The 9,473-nt window shown below is 49.0% G+C and overlaps 1 protein-coding gene across 1 annotated transcript; it reads left to right on the top strand.

Annotated features, from left to right (window-relative positions):
* The first annotated feature begins 6,624 nt into the window (after positions 1-6,624).
* On the top strand, positions 6,625-9,249 carry Gjd4 (gap junction protein delta 4). The gene is made up of 2 exons (XM_069990305.1): positions 6,625-6,688; positions 8,318-9,249. Exons 1-2 carry the CDS (start codon positions 6,625-6,627, stop codon positions 9,247-9,249), a joined length of 996 nt encoding a protein of 331 aa, XP_069846406.1.
* Positions 9,250-9,473: the final 224 nt, after the last annotated feature.

The raw sequence follows: 9,473 nt of genomic DNA, 5'->3' as shown, positions 1-9,473 counted from the left end.
ACTTCAGGCCACAGGTGAAGTCTACAACCTTCTTCACCTGCAACCTGCCTTCTTCACAGGTGTGTGTAGAATATAAATATTACCTCTCTCCTTTTATGCTCACTTTATGCCTTTATAAGAGGTATATTTATTTTATTATTTTTATTTTTGGTACCTGTTCTGGGGCTTATACTCAGGGCCTGAGAGCTGTCCCTGAGCTTTGTTGTTCAAGACTAGCACTCTCTTCCTTGAGCAACAGCACCACTACTGGCTCTTTTGTGGTTAATTGGAGATAAGAATCTCAAGGACTTTCCTGCCTAAGGTTGGCTTTGAGCCTTATTCCTTAGATGTCAGCCTCCTGACTAGCTAGGATGACAGGTGTGAGTCACCGGGGCCTGGAACTATTTGTTTTTGTTACATGACTATGTTGTAGTTATTTTGGGATTTGGAAAGTTGTTTAGGCTTTTATTGTTGGAAATGTGCTGTGTGTCTCTGTGTCTTTACTCTTGGCATATTGTCTGACATAGAGAAGGAACTCAATGTATTGTTGTTAAAGAAAGTCTTCATTCTTGTCAAAAACAGTGAGCTCTCCACTATGTTTGTTAGGGAATAAACAAAAGTTTCTTTTGTGGTACTGTGTGTGTGTATGTGTGTGTGTGTGTGTGTGTGTGTGTGTGTGTGTGTGTGTGTGTGTGTGTGTGTGTGTATACTCAGGCCTCAGAGCCTTGTGCTCTTGCTTGGCTTTTTCACTCAAGGCTGATGCTCTACCACTTGAGCCACACCCTCGCTGCAAATTTTTTGCTAAGTAATTGGAGATAAAAGTTTCTTGGATTTATCTTCCAAGGCTGGGTTTGCATCTCCATCCTCAGATCTCAGACTGCTGAGCAGTTAGGATTATAGACACGAGCCATCGGTACTGGGGTTTGAACTTGGGACCTCCCACTTGCTAGCCAAGTGCTCTACCATGTGAGCCATGCCCCCAGCCTCTCCTTTAGTTTTCTCTGATAGCTCCCACTCTGGAATCAGTTCTTTTTAAAGCTATATTCACTAGCTTCCCACTACTATGACATACATCCAACTAAGGAAAATCAACTAAGGAAGAGAAAATTGTTCTTTTGGTTTGTGATTTTGGAGCCTTCAGTCCATGGGTGATTGGCCCCATTGCTTTGGTCTTGTGGAGAGACAGCAAACATGGCTGGGGCATGTGGTCAAGAAAAACTGCTCAGCTCATGATGAGATGCAAAGGAAGAGGAAGAGGCCAGGGTCCCACTATCCCTTTTAGGAGCACAACACTCCCAGTGACCTAACTTCCTCTCATTAGGCCCCACCTCTTAAAGGTTCTACCACCTCTTAATATACCACTTTAGAGACCAAGTCTTTAACACATGGATCCTTGGGGAACACTTAAGATACAAATTGTAGCAGAAGTTGAGGCAAAGTCTTTATGTGGGATGCAAAGTGAAGAGCTCTGAGTTCAGGCCCCAGATCCTCTATTTACAAACTGTGTGCCCTTGAGCCATCAAATGAGGAAGTGCCAGGCCTGGCTCCTGACAGGGACACAGGAGGTTTCTGTCCTTGTCCTGTTCCCACTCCTATGCAGATTACCCACCATGTTAGACATAAATGTGATCCTTTAGGGCTGGCAGTGGTATAACATTTGCTTAGCATGCTGGCAGTTCTTGATTCTATACCCAGCATCACAATAGTAGTAGTAGTAGTAGTAATAGTAGTAGTAATATAATAATAATAATAATAATAATAAAAAATAGATCCTCTGAGAGCTGATGTTACTTGATCCAACTCTACTCTATCACTCACCATTCAATTTTAAAGTCTTGTCCATTTTTCTCATATTTAACTTTTCTTCTTTGTTTTCACAAGGAAATAGAAGGCAGTGACTACATTGCTGTGTTTGTGGATGTCCAGGCTCTACTCAACGCATAATGGGGTATTTCCTGCTCTCCCTCCACTGCTGTTCCTTAAGAGAAAAATTAATTAAAAGACTTGCTAAGGAGAGCCCACCTCCCACATTGCTGGCAAATGGGGTGGGCTGTTATCTCAGAGATGGATTAGCTGTTGTCTGCTCTTCAAGACACTGCTGTCTGGATCCTCTGCTATGTCCTTAGTTGGTGACAAGCAGACTAGTCACTTGTTCCAAATAAAAGTGGCTGTGGATGTTTGGAGAGTTAGTGTTCAACAGTTGTGAGTTTTAAAATAGATCCAATTCCTTTATCCTTCATTCCTCTTCTCCTATTTCATGGTAGAGGAGTAACAGAATGTAGATAGGAAACATGAATTGGCCCTCCTCCTCCTCCTCCCCCTCCTCCCCCTCCTCCTCTTCCTCTCTTCTTCCTCCTCCTCCTCTATACTGGGGACAAACCTGGTCCCCACATGTGCTATGCAATCACTCACTAAACTCTAGCTCTTTTACTTGTTCAGAGATGTAGTCTCATTATATTGCCCAGACTGATCTTAATGGGAGTGTGTGTGTGTGTGTGTGTGTGTGTGTGTGTGTGTGTGTCACCATGTTTGGCTTAGTTTGTCACTCTCAACAAGACTCATTCACTTGCATGAAGTTACTATTACATCCCCTCCCTCCCATCCCTCCCTCCCTCCCTCCCTCCCTTCTCTTCTCTTCTCTTCTCTTCTCTTCTCTTCTCTTCTCTTCTCTTCTCTTCTCTTCTCTTCTCTTCTCTTCTCTTCTCTTCTCTTCTCTTCCCTTCCCTTCCCTTCTCTTCTTTTCTCTTCACTTGAGCCACATCCCCTAGTCCTTTTTGCTTTAGTTATTATTATTATTATTATTTTAAAAAGGGTCTCCTCTCCTGTTTATGCTGGGGTTAGCTTGGACTGAAAGTCTCCTATTTATGTTTCCAACATGGCTGGAACAACAGAATATGCCACCATATTCCTCATCTTTTCTTTAAAAACTGATTGTGATAGAGTGTCGCTAGATTTTTGCCTGTGCAAACTTTGATCCTCCCAATCTCTGTCTCTCAGCCTACACCCAGTGTAGATAATCAAATTTCTTTTACATCCTGGTCAACCAAAAATAATTCTGTGCTTTTATTGTTTTGTATCAAAATTTTACTGGCCAGAATGGAAACATCAAATACCATTTACGCTCTCTACAGAGGCTTGAGGGAGTCGTCCATGTTTTCTTTCAGCTGCACAGCTGGAAGGTGGACGGAATAGATTTTAAGGTGACTTCCATTTGCAGAGTCACATAGTTCAGACGTGTGGAAATGGAGCTTGGAGGCCTGTGAGGTGCCCGAGGGCCTCAGGAGTGGCGTGGTTTGGTGGATGGATGACCAGTTTCAGAAGTGACTGACCTGAACCCTCCACCCAGCAGGCTTACAGTTCAGTAACCATCCTTAAAGATTGTAGCTGTGCTGGGTGCCAGTGGCTCACACCTGTAATCCTAGCTACTCAGAAGTCTGAAGCCTGAGGACTATGGTTCTAAGCCAGCCAGGGCAGGAAAGTCCATGAGACTTTTATTGCTGCCGAACACAGGTGGCTCAGCTCATGCCTGTAATTCTAGCTACTCAGGAGGCTGAGATCTGAGGATCGTGGTTTGAGGCCAGCCCAGGTAGAAAAGTCCCCCTGAGACTCTTACCTCCAACTGACCACTCAAAAGCTGGAAGTGTAGCTGTGGTTCAAGACAATAGAGTGCTAGCCTTGAGCACAAAGAGGCTCTGGGACAAAGCCCAGGCCCTGAGTTCAAGCCCCCCGGCTGACAAAAAAAACCTCTTATCTCCAATTAATCGCCCAAAAACTAGAAGAAGAGCCATGGCTCAAATGGTAATGCACCATCCTTGAACAAAGAAGCTTAAAGATAGCACCCAGGCCCTGAGTTCAAGACCCAGTAGTGGTGAAAAAAATGTAGCAGGGTTTTTGGCAAGTGTGCCCTTCTGTAGTTTGAAGAGAGTGCATGGTTTTGTTTCATTGAGAAATGCTTCTTACCTAAGCTTAGCTGGGGCAGTAACAATGCTTAAATGTTTTTTTTCACGCACTGGGACAGAATTTATACCTCTCTGCTTAGAATCAGCCCAGCTGCCATGAAAACAAATTTTGCTGTGTAGGCAAGAGATACTGGGAAGTTGTAGAATTCAGGTGAACAGGAGTTGAACATATAGCTAAAATATGACAGCTTTGGAGTCACATGCTAGTGGCTCATACCTGTAATCCTTGCTACTCTGGAGGACAAGGTCTGAGGATTGCACTTTGAAACCACCCCAGCCAGGAAAGTCTATGACACTCTTATCTCCAGTTAAGTTCTCAGAAAAGGCTGGAAATGGCTCTGTGGCTCAAGTGGTAGAGTGCTAGCCTGAAGGAAAAAACAATGTCAGGGGCAGCGCCCAGGCTCTGAGTTCAAGAGGCAGGACCAGCACCCACAAAAATAATTATTAATAATCAGTCGACTAATTAAAAAGTCAGAAGTGGAGCTGTGGTTCAAGAGGTAGAGGGCTAGCTGTGATTTTAAAAAGCCAACTGTAGGCTGGGCGCTGGTGGCTCAGGCCTGTAATCCTAGCTACTCAGGAGGCTGAGATCTGAGGATCTCCGGTCAAAGTAGCCCGGGCAGGAAAGCCATGAGACTCTTATCTCCAATAAACCACTAGAAAACCAGAAGTGGCGCTGTAGCTCAAGTGGTAGAGTGCTTGCCTTGAGCTGAAGAGTGCAGGGACAGCGCCCAAGGCCAGAGTTCAAGCCCCATGACTGACCAAAAAAAAAAAAAAAAAAAAAAGCCAAGGGCTCACACTCTGGGTTCAAGTGCTCAGGCTCTGAGTTCAAGCCCCAGCACTGGCATGTACACACACACACACACACACACACACACACACACACACACACACACACACACAAATACGAATGCTTTGAGACCTTAGGAACAAGGCTTTCCTCGTTCAGTGACAACTCTCTTCTTACCTAAGTTGATGGCTTTTTGGTAAGTCTAGTGTGCGTGAGGCTGGTAACACAGCAGCTACCCTAGCTTACCGCTTCCCTGGGCCTGTGGCACATTGGACTGTCAGAAAAGGAGTCTCTTTTGCTAGTAGGTTTACATATGCAGATGAGACAAAAATGTATACGTTAATCTGTTTTGCTGGTGCAGCTGTGAACATTTGCTTTCTATGCACAGCCTAGAAGAAGTCATTTAAATCCTGAATACAAGTAAAACATTCATTTCTCAAATTAGATAATGGGGCTAGCTGTTAAATACTGAAAAACCAGACAAATGCCAGCATTTCCCTTCCTTTCAGAAACTAAACTCTATTTTCCTAGCTACCTTTTTCACTTTGAGTGTGATAGGCTTTTGGAGGTCACAGTGTAATAGGATTTTGGAGGTGAACTCCTGTTCACCTGCTCTGGAGGTTAGAACTCCAGCCCCCCAGCCCTACCCTGGTACCATATCCTTGGCAAGAAATCAAGATGAAAACCAAGTCACGGATGATACGATTGCCTGGGTACTGTTCTGTATGCTCTAGGTCTTTCCTGTGTATTTTGCAAAAAACAGCTAGAAGCAGAGCTGTGGCTCAAGTGGTAGATTGCCAGCCTTGAGCAAAAAAGTGAAGGGACAAAACCCAGGCCAGGGAGTCAAGCCTCACTACCAGCACAAAACAAAATAAAACAAAAACAAAACAAAACAAGACAAGCTCTCCAGGGAAAGTGAAAGTTCACATTTACAACTCAGTTTAAACATGATCTAGATGCCCAGCCTTGCAGCCCATATATGAGGAGTTCACCATGATGGGAATTTGATAAACTGTGATTGATGCCAGCAGGTCCAAATGTAGTATTTCATTGTAAATTTGATGACAATCATTAATCAGATTTAGGAGATCACCCCCTGCTGAATAGGGCTGGGAGACAGAAAGGGAATATGCAGTCTATGATAATTTCCCAGGTTGCTTTGGGATTGAAATTCCACTTTCTAGTACTTAATATGCTAGGTTTTCTGCATGTCATTACTTCCCCAACACCTGCCACAAATGGTGATTCTGCTTATAGCAAGACGCAGATAGGGAGGCATTCAGTGACTTTCCCATTCAGTGAACAGGGGCTGTCCGGGGCTCAGCAGCAGCCTTTTGTCTCCAGGGGCCCAGTCCGAGGCTGTGTGACAGGGAGGGGCTGCCCTCTGCTCCCCTCAGTGGTCCAGGCCTTCAGCTGGTAGTATGATGTTGGGTGTGTCTAGCAGTACACAGAGTGAGCTCTCCAGGGCTTCCTGCAAGCGAGAAGTGCTTGTGGAAACGTTTCCAAAGAGATACCAGCTTTTCAATAGAGAAACTCACTAGGCCAGTTAACAGTTTTCTTTCTTGGGCTAAAGGTAGTTGCTTTCATTATATCCTGAAGTGCCTGGCTGTCTTGGTGGAGACAAATGAGCACAGCGGCAGCCTGGAATATCCCAGCCGGGTAAGAATAGCCACAGGAGAGACCACTCCCGCTCTGCCCCTGCACTTGTCAGGAATGCTTTGCTTCACAGGCAAAGGACCATCTTGACTTGGAGACGGCAACCCTCACTTCTTGCTTAGTCCTGGGTGCAGATCTTAACTGTCAGAGCTTCAACTCTCACCTGGAAACACATTCATTTCTTTGAGGATCTTCAGCCTCCTTGGAGATTCCAGGCAGCTGCAAGGCTGCCATTCTGGAAGCATGGAGAACTTGGACCTGATGGGCTTCCTGATCATCACGTTAAACTGTAACGTGACCATTGTGGGTGAGTCCCAGGGAACCCTAAAACTCTCACTCTGATGTTGTTTTTGTTGTGTCTGACCTGGGTCTTTCTTAAAGAGCTAGGTATATCCTATAATTTAGTTTGCTTGGTCCATCCCTTAAAGAAAGGCCAGTGTAGCTGAACACTGGTGGCTCACGCCTGTTATCCTAGAAACTCAGGAGGCTGAGATCTTGAGGATTACAGTTCAAAGCCAGCCCTGTCAGGAAAGTCCAGGAGACTCTTATTGCCAATTAACCAGCTAAAAGGCAGAAGTGGAGTTGTGACTCAAGTAGTAGTACACTAGCAATAAAGCTACAGGACAGTGCCCAGGCCCTGAGTTCAAGCCCCAGTACTACCACTACCACCAACAAAAGAAGAAAGAAAGAAAAAAGAAAGAAAGAAAGAAAGAAAGAAAGAAAGAAAGAAAGAAAGAAAGAAAGAAAGAAAGAAAGAAAGAAAGAAAGAAAGGCCAGTGTATCAAGGAGGAAAGGCCCTGCAAACTTGGGCTGTCTCCTGACAGCTCCTTGCTGTACAGTACCATGGAAGGAAGCCCGGGCATGAGCCCTTTCTCTCACTGGGTCTCTTCTTGCTGACATGGCGTGCTGAGGTTATAGGCAGGCGCAGGTGGAAGCTGCTTTGTGTAAGCCTCTTTTGGGGCTACTTTACCAGGAAAAAAAAAATATTGAAAAGGTTAGTGAGAAAGTAATGTTTGGCTTATGTTGTTTTCTCCTTCTAGCTTTTACGTATCCTTGAAGCTTCTTTTGTTTAGTAATTTCTCTTTGGTAGTTTCAACTGAATTCCAATTTTAGTTTGGTTATACTTATTTTAGTTTAATTTTTTTTTGGGGGGGGTCTGGTAGTGGGCCTGAACTCTGGCCCGGGCACTGTCCCTCAGTTCTTCAGCTCAAGGCTAGTGCACTACCACTTGAGCCACAGCGCCACTTCCGGCTTTTTTCATTTTGTTTATGTGGTGCTGAGGAATCGAACCCAGGGCCTCATGCATGCAAGGCAAACGCTCTACCACTGAGCTACCTTCCCACCTTCCCAGCCCTTATTTTAGTTTAATTTTTGTGGTGTTGAGGATGGAACATGGGACCTAGGGCATGCTAGGCCAGTACTCTATCACTGAACCATACCCCCCATCCTCGTGTGTGTGTGTATGTGGTGTGCACACATGCCAGTTCTGGGATTTGAACTCATGTCCTTACACTCTCAGCTTTCTTTCCGATCGCCAGTGCCCTGCCACTTGGTCCATGCCCTCAGTCTTATTTTTTATTTTTGATGATTAATTGGAGATGGAATCTTTTGAACCTTTCTGTCCAGGCTGGCACTGAACTTTGGTCCTCCAAATCTCAACCTCCTGAGTGGCTAGGAATTCAGACGGTGAGCCAATGGCTGGTGGGGGGTGGTGTGTTGAACTCAAGGCCTTTCACTTGCTGGTGCTGACACACTACCCCATAAGCCACACGCTTCGCCTGGGTTTGATCTCCAGCGACCACGCGTACATTAAGCGAGATAAAGGGTCCAGCGCTATTGCTGTAACCACGCACAGCAGCACCGACTCAGCTCTCCAGTCTCAGCCACAGGAACGACTCAACCGCCCATTGACACCAGGGTGCTTGCTCTTTTCCAGGCAAGATCTGGCTCATCTTCACCCTGCTGGTGAGGATGCTGGCGGTGGTCCTGGCAGGGTACCCCATCTACCGGGACGAGCAGGAGCGGTTTGTCTGCAATACTCTACAGCCGGGCTGCGCCAACGTTTGCTACGATGCCTTCTCGCCCGTGTCGCCCCTGCGCTTCTGGCTGGCGCAGAGCGTGTCGGTGCTCCTCCCGTGCGCCATCTTCAGTGCCTACGTCCTGCACCGGGGGGCCCAGCTCGCCGCCTCGGACGCAGGCGCTGGGGCCCGCCGGCCCTCGGACCTGCCCGGCGGAGACGGGCGCTGGCCAGCCCCGCGCGGGGCCGGGCGCCTCCGCTCCGTGCCCGACTTCTCCGCCGCCTACCGGGCGCACGTCTCTCTGCGGACGCTGCTGGAGGCTGCGTCCGGGGCCCTGCACTACCTCCTCTTCGGGTTCTGGGTCCCCGAGCGCTTCTCGTGCGCGCGGCCGCCCTGCTCCAGCGCGGTGGACTGCTACGTGTCGCGGCCCACGGAGAAGGGCGTGCTGATGCTGTTCTTTTGGGCGGTGAGCGCGCTCTCCTTCCTCCTGGGCGTCGCCGACCTGGCCTGCGGCCTGCGGAGGAGCAGGGGCGCGGGTTGCGGGCCGCGGGCGCGGGGCAGCTCCCCCGGCCCGGCCCCGAGCGGGCGGGCGGCGGCGGCGGCGGCAGGCGTGTGCGCCCTCCCCGGCGAGGCAGGGCGCGCGGGGCTTCCGGAGGACGACCGCAGCCGGGCCGCGTCTTCGGCCGGTGACCTGACGGCGACGGCCGACACGCAGCCCGGAGGCGGGCCCCCGGGCTCTCGAGCCCACCTGGCTGGGCACGACTGCGCCCCGCGGCTGCAGCCCCCCGGCCGGCCGGCCTCCGAGGGCAGCGCTCCGCACCTGCGAGCCCAGAAGTCCGAGTGGGTCTAGAGCGCCGCGCGGTGCAGCAAGCGCAGCCGTCCAGCAGGCGTCGCTGTCCGGCGCCAGGCGCCAGGTCCGCCAGGCCGCCGGCCCGCTGGCCCCCGCTGGCCCCTGCTGGCCCCCGCCGGCCCCCGCCGGCCCTCCTTGGTCCCTGCTGGCCCCCGCTGGCCCCCGCTGGCCCTCGTTGGCCCTCGTTGGTCCCCGTTGGTCCCCGCTGGCCCTCGTTGGTCCCC

The sequence above is a fragment of the Dipodomys merriami genome, unplaced genomic scaffold, assembly GCF_024711535.1.
Source record: "Dipodomys merriami isolate MVZ:Mamm:240054 unplaced genomic scaffold, mDipMer1.0.p SCAF_4, whole genome shotgun sequence".
In the NCBI taxonomy this organism is placed as follows: Eukaryota; Metazoa; Chordata; class Mammalia; order Rodentia; family Heteromyidae; genus Dipodomys; species Dipodomys merriami.
Note: the sequence above shows the minus strand (reverse complement) of the source record. Positions and strands in the feature narration are given on the sequence as shown.

Excerpts from the sequence above, each read along its gene's own strand:
- Gjd4 (XM_069990305.1), top strand. The coding sequence starts at position 6,625 with ATGGAGAACTTGGACCTGATGGGCTTCCTGATCATCACGTTAAACTGT. Across the intron at positions 6,689-8,317 it reads CTGTAACGTGACCATTGTGG|GCAAGATCTGGCTCATCTTC; the intron begins GTGAGTCCCAGG and ends GCTCTTTTCCAG.